The 21,996-nt window shown below is 40.4% G+C and overlaps 1 protein-coding gene and 1 non-coding gene across 2 annotated transcripts in view; one reads left to right on the forward strand and one right to left on the reverse strand.

Moving 5' to 3' along the window:
- Positions 1-1,685: 1,685 nt before the first annotated feature.
- Positions 1,686-1,758, reverse strand: Trnar-acg. Its single transcript has one exon. It is a non-coding gene; the product is annotated as a tRNA-Arg (tRNA).
- Positions 1,759-2,057: 299 nt separating this feature from the next.
- Sacm1l (SAC1 like phosphatidylinositide phosphatase) overlaps positions 2,058-21,996 on the forward strand; it is a 48,874-nt gene continuing 28,935 nt past the window's right edge. The window contains exons 1-5 of the mRNA XM_005082286.4: positions 2,058-2,221; positions 12,855-12,952; positions 14,444-14,518; positions 16,476-16,603; positions 20,200-20,349. Of these exons, the coding sequence (XP_005082343.1) occupies positions 2,193-2,221; positions 12,855-12,952; positions 14,444-14,518; positions 16,476-16,603; positions 20,200-20,349 (480 nt within the window). The 5' untranslated portion in view covers positions 2,058-2,192. The remainder of the gene's footprint in view (positions 2,222-12,854; positions 12,953-14,443; positions 14,519-16,475; positions 16,604-20,199; positions 20,350-21,996) is intronic.

Raw genomic sequence — 21,996 nt, forward strand, 5'->3', positions numbered from 1 at the left:
GTCTCCAATTTTAGGATTATAGATACATGCTACCACATCAGACCTGGATATCTAATTTATATGTATATAAAATGTCTGATGTTGGTTAGCATGCGAGGAAATATGCTGGTGACAAAGCAATTAGAAAATATGTGCCCAAAATCTTCTAAATGCCCATGAAATGGACCTTTAAAATGTCTATGTGGTCAACCCAAATAGAACATCTTAAAGGAAGAATATTTGAGACAGGTGTGTGGTGCATGCTTGTAATCTCAACGTGGGCTCGGGAGCTTGGAGAACCTAGAGTTCCAAGTCCATCTTCCATAACCAGTGAAGGTCTGCTCTCTTCTCTCTCTCTCTCTCTCTCTCTCTCTCTCTCTCTCTCTCTCTCTCTCTCTCTCTCTCTCTCTCTCTCTCTCTCTCTCTCTCTCTCTCTCTCTCTCTCTCTCTCTCACACACACACACTTAAAACATCCAGTGTCTTTCTTCCTCCCTCCCTCAATCCCTCCCTTTTTTTGAACATAGGGTTTCTCTGTGTAACAGCCCTGCCTATTATGGAACTTGCTTTGTAGACCAGGCTGGCTTCAAACTCACAGAGATCCGCCTTCCTCTGCCTTTCCAGTGCTGGGATTAAAAGACATGTGCTACCATCGCCCGGGCAGTGTCATTTTTTAACCGTTAAAACTGGCAGCAACACATATTTCCAAGATAAAATTTATGCTTAAAATACGTAGTTTTCTTATGTAATATCTTCAAGGAATATTTAAAGGCCTTAAATCTCAGGCAAAAAAAAATTAAAGGACAAACAAAAACAAAAACACTATAAATTCATTTAAAAGCAAGCAACCCCCCCACACACACAAATGTAGAAGCCGGGTATGCTGTCTTGCTCTGGAAGCAGAAGCGGGCAGGCCTCTGAGTTCCAGACCAGCCTGGTCTACATCCAGGTCAGTCAGGGCTGCAAGAGTGAGTCACACCCCTTGCCCCGGCTCTGATTCCGCCCCCATCAATTTTCTGTATTTGGCACATTTCCAATGAACTCTTGGGGGAGTGAGGTATGTTATCTAGGACAACGTAATCATCTAAGGACTAATTAAATGAATAGGCTGAGTCCCCTTTCTGTCACCCGTCTCTGGTCTCACGTAAAAGGAATGGTCATGAGCTCGCTTTTCTGGGCGTCTTTACTGTGAGATCCCTGAAGTTTTAGGGTTTCCTTGCGGAATGGAGGTCAGGTTGGCTTTCCGTGCAAGCTGAACTAGCCAAGGCCACCAGTAGCATCCCCGGGTCCGCGGCCCAGGCCTCTGGCTGTAGAGCAGAAGCTGCGCAGCGCCGGCCGTGCTTCGCCTCCTGCAAGGAGCCTTGGGCGAGCGCTTCCGTCATCGGGTGGAAAGACACCCGTCACGCGCGTCCCTGACTGCGAGCCTCCGCTCTCAGGAGCGTTTTCCTAAGTGTCCTGGTTTACAGAGTCCTGCGCAGCTCTCAGGACAGAGGCGCTAGGAGACCGGCGAGCCGTTTTTGGACAGTTCTGGGTTTCAGACGCGGCTAAAAAGGTGTTTTTCTGCGCAAGGCAGCATTAAGATTCAGAGATACTTGACCTTGGTTATTCTCTTAGCTCTGATCCTTTTCGAGGCGGTCTTGCCACATTCAACTCAAATACGTAGCGAGGAGAGGAGAGGAAAAAATAGAGAAAAAAAACTTGCACATATCGAGCCAGCCAGGAGTCGAACCTAGAATCTTCTGATCCGTAGTCAGACGCGTTATCCATTGCGCCACTGGCCCGGTGCTGGCAAGGCCTCTTCCTGCGATGGCTGATCTCCGATTACGCAGTTTCGGCAGCTTCCTGCTTCCACTTCTCCTTTCTCGCCAGTTCGTCCAGCGAGCCGCTCGGGCTCCAGAGCTACGCTACCCGGACTCCGCCTTTCGCCGCAGCGCGTTACGCCAATCCCCGGCGGTGACGTCACTGCGCTCCTCGGCCGCCTCCAATCCGCTCCTCGGAGGCGTGTCTCGCAGGGCCCGGCCGGCGCACTGGTTTGTCCGCCGCCGGCTTCCGTGCTCTCCCGAGAGGCGGTCCCGGGAGGGGGTGGGACCAGGCCGACGCTCTTAGGCCACCGCACCTTAGAGAGCCGCCGGGCGAGCCGGAGCCGAGGTGGCTGGCGTCGGAGTCCGCTGCGGCTGGAGGAGAGACGAGGAGCGAGCTGCCGGTGCGGTGCACGATGGCGGCGGCCTACGAGCAGCTGAAGCTGTGAGTCCCGTGGGCTGCGGACGCTGACAGGAAAGGGGCGAGCGGCCGAGCGGGCGCCGAGGCCGGGGTCGTGTGCGGCCCTCACCGGCCAGGCTAGCGGGCTCGGCTTTCTCTGTCCGGCCTGGCCGCCGCGCAGCGCAGCGCGGGCCCGGTGTCCCGCAGCCTCGCCCGCCGCTGGGCCTAGCGCGGTGAGCCGGGCCGGACGCTCGCACCTCTGGGAGAGGCTGCGGCCAACTTCCCGTGTGGCTTCTCGGGGAGACGCCTCTCGTCGACTTGCACCCCTGGGAGAGCTTTGGCGCACGCCGGCGGAGCCAACCTTACTCCTGGTTTCTGGCTTTCCGGGCCTGCGAGCCGCTAGGACGAGTCCTTCTTGGGGGGGGGGGTGCAGCAGGAATCCAGTCAGTTGTCTGAAGGGTCGGATGAATCTACTGTGCTGGCTTCTACCGTCTGCGTTGACAGCTAGAGGCTTGCCACAGTAAAATTGACTTTTTAGCAAAGCCAGGTTTTTAGACCTCGCCTCTGGTTGTTTGGAGATGTAAAAATAGGCATTTGTAAGCTCTTTGGCTCGCCCTGGGTTTTGTTTTGTTTTGTTTTTAAAGGCATTTCTCATACTGTTATTCTCCGTACCTGAATTCTTTCCTGGGCGAGTAACTTCGCCCTAATCGCTTTAATTATTTACCTCGAGATTGTTTGAAAGCCACTGACAATAGTCTGGGGATGCCTTTAGCAGCAGAAGCAAATACAACTTTGGAAAAGCTAAGTTAAAATATCCTGTTACTTAGACATAGGCATTCTGATTCGTTTGCAGAGAAAACAAACGTAGTTTGGGTGCTCCTTGTGAATAACTGGAAAGGTAAGTGTAAACTCGTAAACTCGAGAGCACAGAATTAGGAGTGAAGCTTAGAATTAGGAGTGAAGCTCAACACCTTGTGTTTTTTGAAAAAAGGTGGTAATTGGTTTTTCTTCAGTTCACCCTTTGTCCCTCTTCCCCTTGCTCCTGTTCTCTCTGAAAACCCCAGCTGCACAACCCGTCCACATTCTTTCTTCCCTCCCTCCATCTCTTCCTCCCTCCCTCCCTCTCTTCCTTCCTCCCTCCCTCCCTCCCTCTCTTCCTTCCTTTTTTAAAAATTCTCCTTTGCAAAATGAGCAATCACTTACTGGTTGCAGTTGAAGTGTGTTGGTCTATGTTGGGTCAGAGCCACATGTACTTGGCTGGCAAATTAGGTTATTGTCCACCTGATAGTTGTTGAAGGGCTGAATACGATCCTATACCAGGTTTCAGGTGTGTTTAAGCTATTTGGAGCTTTGGCTTGAAGTAGCTCTGCTTTAGGTTACAGGATGCCGAGTTTTCCTGCAGCCAGGAATGACTGAGATGGATAGCTTGAGAATTAGGGTTATTTTTGAGTTGCCCAGGCACTAAGTCTCACCAGTTTAGACCTCAATACAGGCAGGCATCCTCTATATACGTAAAAGAGAAGGGAAATTTACCCTTTAGTGTCGAAAACAATGGTTTTGCACCCAAGTAGAAACTGTGAATTTGAGTTATGTATTGTGTTGAAGTGAGAACTGGGTCTGGGGCTGGCTATATGAAGTCACTGTCAGTCTTTAGGTTTTGGATGTTTCTCTATATATGTGAAGACAGAAGTTCATTGCAAGTTTTTCTTGGGTAAGGGGTTTGTGAGTTAGAATCTGTTTTGACCCTTTCTATTTGACCCTCATATTTAAACTTGTAAATATGGGTTGGGGTGGGGGAGTTCTAGAGATACGGCTCAGAGGTTAAGAGCACTGGCTGCTGCTCCAGAGGTCCTGAGTTCAGTTCCCAGCAACCATATACTGTATACATAATAAATACATATCTTTAAAAAGCTTTTAAATATGGCCCTTGAGCAAAAATACTCTGTTTTAGAGATATTTGGAGGTTGAATTAGTTGCTGACCTATCTAAGAATTGGTAGGACGTGGTAGCCACTTTTTTAAAACACCTAAAAAGAGCCATGTGAAACATTTCCTTATTATAGATGTACTGGTATATAACCATCCTAAACATTGAAGTACTTGGATGTTAAATAATAACCGTTTGAACATCATGTCATACATCTTCTTCAGTCCGTCTCTGCCTTGTTAAAGTTAAACTTATCTGCATTCCACATACGTTTTGTTCATCCTCTAATTCCCAGCTTACAATTTCCACTCCCATTTTGTTGACCTGCTAGATCAAGCCTACATTTCTTATATTTTTGTTGTAAGCCATCTCTCCAGCCCCCAAGCCTACATTTCTTAGCCACCTGAATCCTAATCTCTTTATAACCTTCTAACTGTATTTCCGGTAAGTCCTGCTGAGGTTTGCTAACCCTCTTCTAGCTTCATGTTAGGTTTATTTTGATCTTTGTGCCAGAGTTATTTCTTCATCCTCCTGCTAGTCAGGCACATTAGTAGTGAAGAAGAGAGATCTCAGGTGGCTTAGTCAGAACAAGGCAATGGCTTCTTAAACTTTCTACTAGCTTTGCATCCTGGGCAGGTTATTTAGCCCCTGCAAAATTTTCTGAAAATATGAGTGTTTATACTTGATAATGTTGAGAAGTTTGTACCCAAGTAACCTCATAGATGCCTTCTCTGAGAATCTGGTTTCCTTCATTGAGCTTCTGTATTATTTTTGAAACCAAAAGTGAGGATTTATTGTCACAGGATTTGGGCACCAGATATCCATATAATTTACACATCCTGTTTCCTCAATCATAGACAAAAGGACTGAAAGGTAGAATAACCAATTCAGAGTACTGTTGAACCACTTATTTTGCCATTGGAGATACAGTAGTTAATGTATACTTTGTTTCCCCAGCGAGGCTGAGTATATCTAAAATGGATCAGTACCTGAATGACGGTTTCCTCTCTGGTTCTTTTTAATACCAAGCATGAGCCTTTGAAGAACATGTACTCCATAAATCTCCATATAGACTCCCTCAGGAAGAACAGAGCCTGGGATGGTTTGCATGTGTTCTTTTGAAGCAGCAGAGGCTTAAGTTCTTTGTGTATATTATTGTCAGTGTCTCTGTGAAGTCATAGGTTGACAGTTTGTCCTCGCTGAAGAATGTCACATGGTGTCCTGGTCACATAGGTCGCACAGTAAGCCATGGTAGAGTCAACATTGATACGCAGTTGGCCAAGAAGAGTCCAGTGATCTTTCCATTACACTGCATTATTCAAGTGATCCTTTCTTATCAGATTGCTCTGTCTCCTTATCCTGTGGACAGCCAGGCATAAAACTGAGTTACTTGTAAGAGAAAATAATTGACATGTGCATATGGGTTTTTCATATAGAAAACAATCTACATCGTTTGTTGATTTAAAAGACAGAGTCCTACTGTATAGCCCAGGCTAGCCTTGAATTCCTGATTCTTCTGCTTCACCATTCCCAGTGCTAGGATTATAGATACTGGTCAACTTGCCTAGCTTTTTAGGCTACTTACATAAGCATGAATAATGTCAGACAGTAAATTTGAAGTTACAGCAATAGAAAAATGCTTTGTTGGATGATATTAAGGCCACCTTGTATCACCTTTTTTCTCTTTAAATGTCAGTCAAAATAAAACATAAGGCAAAGAATACTTTTAAGTGTATCTAGCTTTTTGATATTGTAAAATGACTTTATTATCTACAGCACATACAATTGAGAACCATACTATCAAGTTGCAGGGGAAAAAAGCACCCCTCTCCCCAAAAAAATTTTAAGCCAAAAAAAAAAATGCTAGGTAAGTTTATGATTGTGTATGAGGTTGTACTCACAGCTATTCTCAGTCACATGTAGACCACATGCTGAACATGTTTGTTAGATACTGAATCAGGTGGTAGTTTGGTTCTGAAAAAAAAAAATACCCTTTCTAAGCTGGAGAGATGGCCCACTTGCTGCTTTTCCAGAGGTCTTGAGTTCATTTCCCATCACCCACATAGGGTGGTCCACAACTGCCTTTATCTCCAGTTCCAAGAGGTCCACACTGCCTTCTGGACTCCCACAGGCACCTTCATTCATTTACTCTCTTCCTCTTTTCTATCACACACACTTATGTGTACACATGCATGTGTACAAAATTAATAGTAAAGCAAAAGTCTTTTTAAAAGTATCCATACCTTTAGGGAAAAAAGAAAGAAATACTATTTCCTCAGCAATTTGCCTTAAACACTTTCATTCTCATAGCTATGCAGTTAGAAGAGATGATGGAACCAGAGAGCAAATGTCATGTAAACTCGCTACAGGGAACATATATATGTACAGTGAACACTCAGCTTAGCCACACAGCTTTGCATGGAGGGAACAGTGTGGCTCAGCTGAAGTTTTCTTCATGAAATTAGGCACAGACAATAAAGGTTTGTGTCCAGAGAGGCATTACTTGGATAGAAGTTCATAATGGAGAGTCCTGCTTAAGAAAGGGTCTCTGGAGCCCAGGTTGGTCTTGAACTCAAGGATGACTTGAACTGCCTCCTCACCTTTCTGCTTCTATCTCAAAGGTGCTAGGATTACTGGTGTACTACTACACTGACTACCACAGTGGGCTTGAGGCATTAATCTAGTTTGGAGGAGTGTGATTGTTAGTGGGTTTTAAAGTATATAGGGAAAAGACAGGATCAGGGAGAAGATGAAATTGAAATGAATTAGCTTCCTAGAGACACCAGCTTGTTTGGGGGTTGTCCTGGGCCTCTGGTGAACCTGTGCAGTAAGGAGAGGCACCTAAAGAGAGACTGAATGATACTGCTGGAACTCAGAGGGAGGTTGAGTAAGTACCTTCAGTATATGGTATCCTGGGCCCAGCGTACCTTTCTTTCCAGTGTACCTTTCTTTATGTCTTAAGTTATTTTTCCTAATCAAATCTAATAAAAACTATGATGTCTGTTTTTCCAACCAGAGATATGTTAAACATTTTAAGATCTTGAATTCTTTTAAGGTTTCAGAGGAGGTGTGTTGCTATAGTTTTATGACAGTAATCATGTTTCTATGCAGATAGTAGTTTTTAATTGTAATGTATTTTAAAAATATACCCTCTTAGCTTATGTATTCAATTTCACGGCATTAAGTACTTTACCATTGCTGTATGCCATTGCTACAGTTCATGTCAAGAATTCTTTTCATTTTTCTCATTCAAACTTGTGTAAGTTTTCAATACTAGAATTCTGTTTTTTTGAGGCAGGATCTCACTTTGTAGCCCAGTTGGTCTGGTGCTCACTATGTAGATCAAACTGGACTTAGAGATCCTCCTGCCTCTGCCTTCTGAGTGCTGGGATTAAAGGCATGTGCCAGCACATTGGGCCCAACCTTATTTAATTAAAACCATGTATATTTTGTGTTTTGTTTATAAATATGGAAGAAATAAGAACATTTTTAATTGCATTATCAGAGTAGTGGTTGGGCAGTATCTGCAATTTAGGTTCTAGCAGTGTCTCCTAGAGTTAAGAACAAGAAAAGGCCCAAGGGCTCTTGGGCTGGAACTCTGCCTTAATCCATTATTTGATTTCTGAAATTATATATTGAATAATCATTGCTGTATTACTAATGACAAGAAAAAGCCACTTGGAGACAGTTTGGGAGGCCTAATGTTGGCAAGAGTAAGGGGCAGCACAGCAGGGTGGGGTGTTTCTTGTTCATCTCACCAAGTGAACCCAGAGAAGGGGCATTTGGACCAGCCACAGACCTTTATATAAATGGTCTCTATTCACATCTGTTCTTCCACTGTCCTTTTTGCATGGATCACAGCAGCAGCCCTCTGCTAGTTACTAAAGAAGCGCTGCCCTCTACTCTGCATGAAAGTGGTACAGGAAAAATTGCATGCAAGATGCTTGAAACCAACTTGACTGGTGTTACACTCTTGGTAGCTAGAGCAAGCAGGCCTTCTGTAGCATCTCTAAAATGTCCATGGAGTGTTCAAAATGGCCATTGTTTTCCTGATGGCTGCTTAACTGGCATGGTAGGTTTTTTATCCCCCCCTCCTCCCTCCCCCTTCACTCCCTCCCTCCCTTCCCCCTCCCTTCCTCCCTCTCTCCTTCTCTTCCTCCCTCCTTCTCTCCCTCCTTCTGTCACCATTTTCTCCAGCCTACCTTTCTTTTCTTCACAGTTTTCCCCTGTCTAAAATTATTTAATTACTTCATTGTGTAGTGTTTACCTCCCACTAGAAAGTAAGCTCTGTGATCTAGGGGCCTTTCAGATAACCCTGGCACTGAGTAAATATTAATAACCCAGCCAACATTATGGAACTAATAACCAGCATAGTCAAGATAAGAACATCTATATTTTTTTGTTGATCATTGCCAAGCCTTTTTAGGGTGGCTGCTTCTAAAATATGTTCTTAGACTTTGTTGAAGTCGTGTTTTGAATAGATGCTATCTTAGTTAAGGTTGTTATTGCGATAATGAAACACCATGAGCAAAAGTAACTTGGGGAGGAAAGGGTTTATTTCACTCACAGTTCCAGAGAGCAGGTCATCTTCAAAATCAGTGAGGGCAGGAACTCAAGAGGACAGGAACCTGGATGCAGGAGCTGGTGCAGAGGCTGTGGAGAGAGGTGTTGCTCACTAACTTGCTCAGACTGCTTTCTAATAGAACCCAGTGCTGTAGAATAATCCTGTACACTGTGAAGATGTGTTGCTCTCATTGTTAATAAAAAATTGATTGACTGATAGTTAGCCAAGGTTTTCCGGCAGAGAGAATGCTGGGGTGGAGATAGAGGAGACACCATGAGATGCAAAATGAGCAGGATGGGAAGTTAAGTACATGAGGTAAAAGAGCCTTGGAGCATCACATAGATTAGTCAAGATGGGTTAATTTAAGTTATAAGAGCTAGCTAAAAAATGAGCCCAAGCTATGGGCTGAACATTTACAATTAAGATAAGTCTCTAGGTGTATATTCGGGGAGTGGCTGGCAGGACAGAAAAGACTATCTACAACACAGGACCACCAGCCCAGCGTTGGCACTACCTATAATGGGCTGGGCCCTCCTCCATCGATCAGTAATTAAAATACTTGACACCCTGATCTTATGGAGGCATTTTCTCAATTAAAGTTCCCTCCTTTCAGATAGCCTGAAATTGCCATAAAAGTAGCCAGCACAGATGGCATTGATCTATATTATCTAAGTTTTGATTTCCCATGAAATAGGTTCTACAAGACTGCTTTGATTGACTGATTCTAGATGTTTGCTTTGCCAGTACTTGGCTGGAATAAATCATTTATTGGTTTTCTTAATATTAAAGCAGCATTGGTAATGAGCCGCATCTTCTCACTGTACTTTTTTAAAAGTCAGGTGAGGAGAGCTTCTTTGTTAATTGATGTAAACCTTATTAAAAACAATTCATGGTGTGTCTTAGGACACTCAAAGCAGGAGAAGATGCTGAATGATAGATAGCACTGGCCACACATGAATACATTTCACATGTTTTTTTCAAGTGCTAAATTTGCTTAAGCCTCAGAGAATGCAGTAAGATGTTTGTGCCACATATGTGTTTAAAAGCTTGAAAGGCATTGTGGCATGGATAGACTCTAAATAAATTAAAGCTTTATAAAGTATTTTTCAGGCTTTTTTTTTTTACTTAAAATTTCTTTTTGTATTATGTATTTTATTACCTGTCTTCTAGTCCCCAGGCTGGTGTAATGCTTAGCACATAATTTTTAAATAGATGTTACTCAGTAAATGTTACACTAGGAATATAGCTTATGCATACATAAAATGCCTCCTGCAGATAGGGGCTGAAGTTGGGGAAAGTGAGCAGGGTCCTACTGTGTTTCTTAGGCTGGGCTTCAACGTAATGATATTCTTGCCATAGTCTCCCAACTACTAGGGTCACAGGCATCTGCCACCTTGCCCTGGATCCTGAAAACCAATGTTTGAAATGACTTAGGACTAATTAGTGGTAACTCTCTGTGCTGGCTAGTTTTATGTCAATGTGACACAAGCTAAAGTCATTTGGAAAGAGTGGCTTTCAATTAGAAAAATGCCTCCATAAGTTTGACCTGTAGTCAAGTCTGTCGTTCATTTTCTTAATTAGTGATTGATGTGGTAGGGCCTAGCCCATTGTATGTGCTACCACCTCTGGGTTGGTGGTCCTGGATGCTATCAGAGACTGGGCAAGCTAGTAAGGAACACTCTGCATGTTCTCTGTATTAGCTTCTATCTCCAGGTTCCTGCCCTTTTTGAGTTCCTGTCCTGACTTCTCTGGATGATAGACTACATGCTGTAAGATGAAATAAACCCTTTCTTCCTTAAGTTGTTTTCGGTCATGGTATTTCATCAGAGCAATAGAAACCATGTCTTATTATAAAATAAACTGGAAGCCTGTCTTAGTTAGGGTTTCTCTAGCTGTTAAGAGACACCATGACTATGGCCACTCTTTTTGTTTGTTTGTTTTTTTCAAAACAGTGTTTCTCTGTGTAATAGCCTTGGCTGTCTTGGATCTCTGTAGACCAGGCTGGCCTAGAACTCACAGAGATCCGCCTGCTTCTGCCTCCCAAGCACTGGGATTAAAAGGTGTGCACCACCAACACCTGGCTGACTACAGCAACTCTTATAAGGAAAACATTTAATTGGGATGATTTGCTTGAAGTTCAGAGGTTTAGTCCATTATTATCATGATAGGACAGACAATGTACAGGCAGACATGGCTGAGAGTCCTACATCTTGTGGGCAACAGGAAATGGTCTGTTACACTTAGCGAAGCTTGAGCAAAAGAGACCTTAAAGCCTACCCCCATAGTGACACTTATCCTCCAACAAGGCCACACCTACTTCAACAAAGCTACACCTCTGAATAGTGCCACTCTCTATGAGCTTATGGGGGCCAGTTACATTTCAAACTTCCACAAAGTCCTTGTTTTGCTTTAGGACTTCTTTGTTTTCTTTTTATTATAAGTATTTCTTTTTAATATAAATATTCATTAAATATTGGCATTTAGCTCATGTAGCCAATGGCACTTATTTAAAATATATAGCTTGGTAAATGTTGAGATTTTTATATCACCATTGCTGGGGTTAAGATACAGAACACATCTACCACCCCAGAAAGTTTTCTTGTGCATACAGTCTTCCATTTTTTTCCTTCCTCAGTACAAGTTAAATACACATTACTGTCCTGGTTGGACCTGAACATGGCACTCTGGGCAGTTACTCAGTAGAATGGAGCACATTGGCTCAATGTTTGTTTAAGATCATTCATGGCACCTTCATTACTAAAAACCCTAAAGCCAAAAACCAGCCCAAATACCTATCAAAGGGAATGAAGAAATGGTGGTGTGTGCATCCAGGGAAGTAGATCTGGTGATAAAGGGGATAAATGACTAAATAGTGACATTTGAAACAGGTTTGCTTTCTTTGTTGAATAGTGTTTTGCTTGACATTCATTCTCTCAGAATATTCCTTAAAATGAAGGAACCTAGTCTAATATTCATAATTTAGCTATTAATAACCTGTAAATGGATGTTAGTTATATTTGAATAACCAAGGATTGGCTATTTCTCAGAAACAGTGAGTATGCAGTGTATTCTACTACAAGACACATCTCTGTAACACTAGATAACTTAGGGGCAAGTAGAAGATTAATGTCAGTGATGGCTGTGTGGATTTGTGTAAGGTCTTTCATAGACAAAGTGAGGCAGAATCATAGAAGTAGAAGAACTAAGAGGGAGAGAAGGAGAAGGCCCAAGATTGCTGTCGCTCACAAAACTTTGAAGTCTGGTGAACCAGCACTAGAGATGGGATGGGGGTGGGGACTCCGCCTGCAGCAGCAGCGGCCTCACTTTGTGAGTTAAGGTCTGCTTCATCTACCTGGTTTGTCAGTCCCTCTCATTTCCTGAGTTAGTCCTTAGCCACACTGATTTGTTTCAGAGATCTATCTAGTTGACCTCTTGAAGAATCAACTGTTTTTTTGGTTTGTTTATTAGACTTTGGGTACAAAGTTGTGTACCAAAGTGGGTTCCCATTTTTTGTTCCTTTTATGTCCTTTTATTGTCTTTTTTTATGAAATGAAAGGTTTTTTTTTCCAGGAAGGTATACATAAAGCAAATGTTTAAGTAATTTATTTTAGACAATTTAATATTTTTAGATAACACTAATCTTTTTTAGTTATGTATTTAAAAAATTTAATCCTGGAGATCAAACTTGGGGCCTTGTACAAGGCAAGTACTTGTCCACAGAACTGTATCTCCAGCCCTTAATACAGCATCTCATTTACTGTGTGTTTAATAAGCACTACTTACCCAAAACTGACTTATTTAATTCATGCTGTACATGTGGTGATTCCTAGTTTTAGGGAATTGTGAAGAAAAAGATGAATTATTTGCCTATGGTTCACCACTCATAGTCTACCTCTGTACATTGTGCCATTATGATGCTATATTGCCTTTTTCATGATGCTGAATGTAATACATTAGAGAAGATTATTATTTTCTTAGGTGATTTGAATTGATGGCTTTATAGCAAATTAAAATCTTAACAGCATTAAATACACAAGTGGAAAGAATTGCAGTGAATTCATAAGGATAGTGAACTTAGTAGTGCCATCTATTTAGAAGTAGGGACTTATGCTGCATTAAAACTCTGTTGCAATAAACTTTAAGTCCTGGTTTTATTTGACTTATTTATGCCTGTCAATTTCTTCTTAGGCATATTACACCTGAAAAGTTTTATGTGGAAGCTTGTGACGATGGAGCAGATGAGGTACTGACCATTGACCGAGTGTCTACTGAGGTCACCCTTGCAGGTATGTATAGCTAGTTTGAGAGATTCCCAAAAGGATTCAGGATGGAGATTACAGTAATTAAGACTGTCTTTGTGCATCATTATGAGACTCTTTGAGTGCCTTCTTGTTAGAAAACCTAATTCTTGCTACCTGAGTTAATTTGGTGGTAGGTGTTTTTGGAGAAAGGGTTTTGCTGTATAGTTCAGGCTGTACTCATTATGTAGCCTAGGTGGACCCAGAACTCTGGGTCCTCCTGCCTTTACCTCCCGAGTGCCGAGAGTATAGTTGTGTATTGCCAGGTGTATGCCAGAATTTCTGTGTGCCCTTATCTGTATTCTGATAGGCTTGGTTTCGATGTCCAAACGCATTTCTAGAACTGAAGGATCAGGACTTGAGTTTACAGTAGTGAGATTCAGGTTGATAATAAGTCAAAAGAAAGCTGGAAAACAAGACCTTAATAAAATAAAGTTTTCTAGCCACATAAGTTTGGAGAACCTTGTGTTAGAGAGTGACTGCATTCTTCTACTGTCAGTCCTTGAGAGTTCTGTTCTCATGTGACTGTGTGGGAGATGAAATAGTGGTATTTGGATTTGAATCAGGCAAAACTGTAGTTGAATGTTTTTCTCTGTCTCAACTGACCCCACTGGCACAGTTTCTCTTCTACAGCCACTTATGAAATAATCACTCAAAGGCTATTATTAAATTATAAATTGTTTGGCCAATGGCTCAGACATATTACTGGCTAGCTCTCTCTTATAAATTAATCCATTTCTATTAATCTTTGTATTGCCATGAGGCTGTGGCTTACCAGTAATGCTCAGCATTTACCCCTTCAGTGGCTGCATGGTGTCTCCCTGACTCCACCTTTTTTTTCTCCATAACTCCGTTTGGATGTTCCATCTAGCTATATTCTTCCTGGCCATTGGTCAGGCAGGAATTCTCCCACCTGCTTTTGGGGCATTATTTTCTAAACAAGCTACTACAAAGTGTGTTCTGTGAAACATATTGGTTGAAAGTTTAACAATTGTGACATGTATTCTCTAAGATACAATTGTATTGATAATGGACATCACTGATGCAAATCAGGGTTCTTACCCACCTATGTACATTGTTGCTTGACCCGGGAGAATGCTTTTTCTCCCTTTCGTTTCTTAAATTTCGGACATGGATGGGGAGTTCTAATTTCATATTCTGTTAGTAGTATCTGAGATGAAAATTTTGTCTCAAATCCTTACTTCTACTTACTCTTAAAGGGATAGATAGTACTTAGTCTTCTGAGAAATTACCCACAATTTATCTGATGAGGAAGCTGAAGTATGTTGTTTTTGGAACCATCTTCTTTTAATATCACACATCTATATTTTATACTCTGCAGGAATGGAAGTCTGATGTTAATGAAAAATGCTAGTTTTTTAATAGAATAAATTGTGCAAATTGATTTACTTGAAGTTACTCAAACTAAATTTGTATTTTGTTGGTGAGCTTGTCTATATTATTTTCTTTCTTTTTCAGTCAAAAATGATGTCCCTCCTTCAGCTGTTACAAGACCAATATTTGGGATACTGGGCACAATCCATCTGGTGGCAGGTAAGAGCACCAAGAAGGTAATTAAATTGATAACATCAGATAATGAGAAAAAATGTTCTTCCTGTCATTCTTTAGGTAAATATCTAGGCTAGGTATTTGTCCTTAGTGTCTAAAAATAATGTTCTCTAAAACAGTTAAATTTATCACCCTAAAGTATCCTCTCTTTTTTTGGTTTTTAGGGAGAGGGTTTCTTGTGTAGCCCTGGGTGTCCTAGAACTACCTCTGTAGACCAGGATGGCCTTGAACTCACAGAGATCCACCTGCCTTTGCCTCCTAACTACTGGGATGAAAGGCCTGTGCAACCACTGCCCAGCCTGAAGTTTTGTTTTGTTTTTTGTTTTTTGTTTTTTTCTTGGTTTTTACGAGACAGGGTTTCTCTGTATTGTTTTGGAGACTGTCAGTCCAGCCTGGCCTCGAATTCACAGAAATCCGCCTGTCTCTGTCTCCCGAGTGCTGGGATTAAAGGCGTGCACCACCACTGCCCGGCCTGAAGTATTCTTTTTAAAAGAAAATTTTCATGTTTGATTTTATTCTAACTAGATTTGAAATTTCCTAAATTTTCATAAATTATAAGAACCTTTAATTTTTGTTTGAGCCTGGGTTTTTCTGTATAGTACTGACTGTCCTGGAAGTTGTTCTATAGATCAGACTGTTCTGGAACTCACAGAGATTATCCTGCCTCTGCCTTCCATGTGCTGGGATTAAAAACATGAACCATTTGAAAGAAATTTAATACATTGATTTACCAGAGTATTATATACCTTCAACCTTACGCTGATATGACACCATATGTAACAGTATGATAGTTGGTTTGAGTTATCAAAGTGTTTATTTAACATGTGGTTTTAATCTATATTTATAGCTGTCCTTGAACTCATTCTATATTCAAGGCTGACATCCAACTCACTATTCTGCCTCTGCCTCCTGAGTACTAGGATTATAGGCATGTGCAAGAAGGTGGATTTTCATTTGAATTTCATTTTATTGAACTTTTTAAAAGTTCTTATTTTGTTTTTACTTAAGTCACTATGCAAGGTGCAAGTTATAACAGATTCCAAGTGTTCCATTTTCTTACAGTTCACAGTCTACTGACAGAGGTATACAGCTAATAAGATATTGTAACAGTGTTACAGCTTCTAAGACTTACATACAGGGGAAACCTAGGTAGGGCATTTGGAGGTAGAGCATTGAACAGATCTTAAGAATTAATATAAGGAGAGCTGGGAATATAGGTTGGTGGTAGTGTCTACCTGCCATGTGTAATATCCCAGCTTCTGTCCTCAGTTTCACAAAAGAAAGAGGGAGGGAGGGGACTGTGTTTAATGATCAGGGAAGGGGGTTGGGAGTTGGCCAGAGTAAAGATTGGTGTATTGCATAGACTGTCATAGTGTTGATGTCTAACTACTAGTCATTTGTGAATTCAAAGTCTCTAGTTAGGCATACTGCCCCAGCACATTGGTCCACCATTTAGAGTGATCAGGACAAAGGAATGGAGTGGAGAAAACTGCCCTGCCCTGGTTAGATCTTGGAAAAAAATTTTTTCTGTCTCACCTTTCTACCAGCTAAGCTCAATTCTTTGGTTATCAAAAGGTTTACTTTTATCTTCTTAAGGAAAAATTTTGGCTTTTTAATAGGAATTTTTCTAAATAATATAGCATTCTTTACATTCATAAATTTTAGGACTGCTTTAAGAATATGGGCCTTTTATCTGAGTAGCTCAATACAGTCTCATTTTACCAAGCATTTACAGATAAAGGCTATTACTTTGTGTTTTCTGTTTGTTGATTTTTGTGATATGCTAGGACTCCAACCCAGGGCCACCTCATACACGCTGAGCACAGACTCCACTCCTCATCTTAAACCCTAGCCCTACTTCCTTTTTGTTTTTAATATTTACATTTGGCTGGTTTCTTTTTTTTTTTTTTTTTTCTTTTCCTTTTTTCTTTTTCCTTTGCAGGTAATTATCTTGTTGTCATTACCAAAAAGATGAAAGTAGGTGAATTTTTTAATCATGCAATCTGGAAAGCCACAGATTTTGATGTTCTTTCTTATAAGAAGACAATGTTGCACTTGACTGATATTCAGGTAAGAATCTCAAAAGTTCCATGGAATGGGGTTGTAAATGTAGGTGGATTTCTTATAAACCTAGTTATTAAATAACTTGTAAATGATATTATTTTACTAGCTTTCTACCTGTCCATAAAAAATAATTTTTAAGGGGCTGGAGAAATGTCTCACTGGTTAAGAGCATTGCCTGCTCTCTAGAGGACCCGAGTTCAATTCTCAGAACCCACATGGCAGCTCACAACTGTCTGTAACACCAAGTCCAGGGGATCTGACACTTTCTCATAGACACACATGCATTCAAAACACCAGTGCACATTAAAAAAAATCAGTTATCAGTTAAAAGTATTTCATATTTTTGGTTTTATTTTTAAATAATGAAAAATGTAAATTATGAAGTTCTTATGGAAAAAAGGACAAATAGAATGACCAAGAACTCAATACTCAGTCTTAACTTCATATTTTCTATAGAAAAATAAAATATTAGACACTTTCGAAATTATTTTTCATTCCTTTTTTCTTGTAGAATTAAGTTTTCTTCACTGTTAGTCACATGGAAGGGAGAGAGAGAATGTGTCTACAGAACATGTGCATATATTTTCACATAGTCTTCTCTTTGCCCAATTCCTTTGTCTACGTATTTCAGTTACTTGGTTTAGTTAACATTAGACCCCTAACAACATATAGTAAATGTTAGTGTCTATGATATATTAACCGAAGAAGTAACTTAGCAAAGATTAAAGTGCAAACAAATGGCAACTCTGAAAGTAATTTGAAATTGAACCTAGTAGTGAAGCCATAGAATAGCTTGACTGTGGCGGCATAAGTGGTCTCCAGTCTAGGTGAAATGACTGTGACAGAGAGGAAGAGCAAGTGATAATTGCAGCACACTTTTTATTAAAGAAACTGTTGGACACTCAAAAAGTGCAAAGGATAAAATAAAAGAATAAAAATTAATTTACACTCAGAGAAGTTTGTAACATTTACCAGTGTCAGATATTCCCAATCATAAGTTACATGATAAGGATCAGTACGTAGATGCTGCTGAGGTTTCTACAAAGTCAAATGTTTTCAGTTTCATGTTTCTGATAGTTTTAATGATAATGCACCAAATACTGGGTATAGTGACACATGATTGTAATTCTAGCACTTAGAGACTGAAGTAAGAGGGTCAATGAGCTGTATATGGGACCCTGTCAGAGACATGAATACATTCATTCATTGATTTAATGCTGTGCTAATGTTACTTTCACTATTCATGTCTCAATTCATTCATAACTTACAATAATAACATCTTTGGTAGCTTTTTAAAAAAAATAATATGTGTGAATGTTCTGCCTGCTCATATGTATGTACACCACATGTGTTCCTGGTGCCTGCAGAGGTCAGAAAAATGCATTGAATCCCTTAGAACTAGAGTCATGGATGGTTGTGAGCCACCATGTAGATGCCTATAGCTGAACCCTAGTCCTCTGGAAGAGCAGCCAGTGCTCTTAACCACTGAGCCAACTCTTCATTCCCAAGAACATTTTAAAATATTTTAACAAAATTCTTAAAGGTTATAGAACAATCAGTTTTCAAGTGGCTTATATAAAGTGGTTTATGTTATTAAGACTTAAGATACCATGGTCATTTTTTATACTGTACAAAGTGAAGATTGACAACTGTTATTTTCCAAAGGTTGAAATATGTGTGACACTTTCACAAATTGCATTGCCCTATTCTGATTTTTAAATCTGTGTGTGTGTGTGTGTTTGTGTGTGTGTGTGAGAGAGAGAGAGAGAGAGAGAGGGAGGGAGGAATGGGGGGAGGGAGGGAGGGAGGGAGGGAGGGAGGGAGGGAGGGAGGTAGAGAGAGAGAGAGAGAGAGAGAGAGAGAGAGCGCCAGTGTGTTAAATTAGAGTTACTTACATAGGAACATGGGCAGCTTACCAGAAAATGTCTCTCCCATCCTCAGCAACCATCTTATATCCTCGGGGAGGAGCATGCCTTGTATGTTTCTACAAGACTTGTTTTTCCAAAATATATCCCTTACCTTTAAAAATGCCAAATCATAACACTGCTTTACCAAGTAAAACTGTAATGTATGCTTTTTATACTTTAAAATTTCCTTTTCCTAATATATTAGTATATTCATTCTCCATGAGAAATAATATTTTAAACAAATAAAATGAAGCTTAGAGCTCAGGCTTTAAAGTACTTGCCTCACCAACATGAGGGCCTGAGTGATTCCCTAGAACTCCAATAAAAACCCAGCATGCTTACACTTGTAATCCCAGTGATGATACAGTTGACTTCCTAGGCCTTGTTGACCAGCTAGTCTACCAGTCTATGAGTTTAGGGCTTTAGGAAATCATGACTCCATAAAGATAGATGATGGCATCTGGAGAGACATCTTAGTGTTAAGAGCACTTGGTGCTTTTGCAGAGGGTGGCTCACAACCATCCGTAACTTCAGTTCCAGGGGATCTTGTGCCTTTTTCTGGCTCTAGACTCACTTGTGGTGCCCAGACATACATAGGCAAAACATGCATAAAATAAATAAAAGTTATAAAAAAAGATAGATGATGTCCTGAGTAATAATACCTAGGGTCATTCTCTGGCATCCATACTCAACCCTCACACACATATGCAATGTCATGCACACCAACATATATGTATGTACACATACATGCAATAAAGGTAGTTGTACTCATTATAATTACTCAGGAATATTTTCTTGGATTTGTCATCTAGCCATAAAAGTAATTTTGTGCTGTTAAATACTTTTTTTTTGCTTTTGCTAGACTGTGCTTACGTTTAAATATGTATAGAATATACATTTGTAATGTATACGTTTACATGTTAATTATGTAATAACTACAACCTTGACAGTTTTTTTGGAACAAAAGTTTTTTTTTAATGTCCATTTTTTTTTAACTGGGAAAGGCAGCTAAAATTATTATTCTAAAATAAAGGAAATATTCCTTTACTAGGCTTTTTAATCTTTGTTTTATTGAAAAATGATTCTTTTTTTATTTGCTATCCATCTCAAACCAGTGAAATTTTCTGAAAATGAGGATAATGTTAATCTCCTGATTTGTGTGTTTGATTTGCAAATGAGGATAATGATGGTAAACCAAGCTGGGTAGTGAAGGACAGAGAGTGTCTGGGAAGTAGTTGCACACTGCAGGCTGTGCTGTAATCTAAAGTGGTGGTGTTTTCTTAAATAACTTCTCTGGCCAAAGGGTTGCAGCACACACCTTTAATCCCATCACTTGGGAGGCACAGACAGGGGGATCTCCTGTGAGTTCGAGGCCAGCCTGATCGATAGAGGAAGTTCCAGGACAGCCAGGGTGGTTATACAGAGAAACCCTGTTTTAAAAAAACAAAAACCCAGCTCTCCTGCTTTAGAGTGGTAGTTGCGGATGATACCAAAGGGAGGTGGCTGTATCTATTTACCAGATGAGTTTAATATTGACAGCGTTTATAGAGTATTCCCCATCTCTGGTCGGGTGATTATGCCAGTGATACCTAATGGGACTGGACATAGTTATTTTTAATTTTCCTGTCTTCTCATGTTGACAGATGTTTTTTTCAATTGTGACCAGTATTGAACTCTTCCTTTTCTTCTTTGCAGTTACAAGATAATAAAACTTTCCTAGCAATGCTAAACCATGTCTTGAGTATGGATGGATTTTACTTTTCAACAACATATGACTTGACCCATACTTTGCAGCGGCTATCTAACACAAGTCCAGAATTTCAAGAAATGAGTCTTTTGGAAAGGGTAAGCTGGATCTTCAGGTTGCTTAATTTATTTTTAGCTTTTAAAAGAGGGATGTTTCTTTCACCTATACATTTTTCTCCCTACCTCCCAATCCCCAATCCTGGAGATAAACTCAGGGCCTCATGTGCTAGGCAAGCACCCTCTCATTGAACCGTATCTCCAGTCCTGCTTTTCATTTTTCTTACTCTTGGATGTATTAGAATCTTATGTGAGACTTGAAAACTTACTGTGTTTCAAATGTCTATCATGGGTCTCACTGAGGTCCCTGCCTTGGGTACATACACAACCAAGATTGAGATAAATTAGGGTAGATACTCAAGAATCTAATAGAAATATACCCAGATGATTAGATGAAAACTTTCCAGAATGTGTGTGTGTGTACATGTACACATGATACAGTGGTAAAGCTTGAATCCAGGACTTTGCATGTACTCACCAAGCACTCTGTCACTGAACTACATCCCAACCCCAGAGTTTGAATTTTACATAAATATTACCAGGCTACTAAATGTAAACTTGGGGAACAAGTATTCAAGCATCAGTGTTCTAATAGGTAATGGCCAGTCAATTGTGATGTTGTTTTTTAAGTAGAAGAGACAGCAATTTTTGATTTAAAGAATCTGAGCCAGTTATGAAGGTAGAGGTGTGCTCTCACTCTCATTCTTGCTCTTGCTCCCATGCTGTCATGCCAGGATTTCACTGAGTTGCCCAGGCTGGCCTTGAACTCACTATGTAGCCCAAGAAGGCCTCGACTTTTGAGTCCTTTTGCCTCAGCCTTCTGATGGGATTACAAGGCCTGTGCACAGGTTTGGCTAACATGAATGTACTTAGGCTTTCAATGTCCTCAACTGAGTTTCTGCTGCTCAGGGATATGGCTTTTTGCTGCCTTTATTTTGTGTGTGTGGTGCTAGAGCTTAAAACAAGGACATTATGCATACCAGGAAGCATTCTACCACTGAGCCATGCCCCTATTCCTGCCTTTATTATTTTTCTTCTTTAATCAACAAACCATGAATATGTTTAAAGGCATACAGAGTTTTAAAGGTTACAGTCTATATAGGACATTGCCAGTAATAGACCATTTTGACTATTGAAAAATGATTATAAATTTCACTAATTTAATACTTTAGCTGTTTGGAATTAAGATTTTACATTCTAATCAAGTAAAATTGTATGTTAATTTACATATAAGCTAAGTAATCAAGAAATTTAGTTTTTAAACAAAAGAGACTGATGCTTTTAAAACCAATTGCTATACTCCTTACATGTTTATCAAACTTCTGTCCTGTGACTGTTGTGTGCCAGGCATGTATTACTTAGTGGGGACCTAAAATGAAAAACTGAAGCCCCTGTGCCCTCAGTCTAAGTAGAGAGGTGATAGTACAAGCAGTCACAAGTTGAGATAACCCCACTGGAGATAGGGTTAGTGGGACTCTGTAGGAAGGAAAGTCTAACCCTGCCTCGGAGTGCCAGGGACAGCTAGCTATGCCAGTTAGGTGATGATGGGAGAGGGAGGCTTTTGGCAAGAGTAGCAATAGTACTGTAAGTTGTAGAAGCTAGAAGCTATTCTACTGTGACTAAAAGGGAGGTTTTTTTTTTTTAATGTTTTCATTTTTTCTTTTGAGACATGATCTCTACTATATAGTT

This window comes from Mesocricetus auratus, unplaced genomic scaffold (assembly GCF_017639785.1).
Source record: "Mesocricetus auratus isolate SY011 unplaced genomic scaffold, BCM_Maur_2.0 Super-Scaffold_100691, whole genome shotgun sequence".
Classification (NCBI taxonomy): Eukaryota; Metazoa; Chordata; class Mammalia; order Rodentia; family Cricetidae; genus Mesocricetus; species Mesocricetus auratus.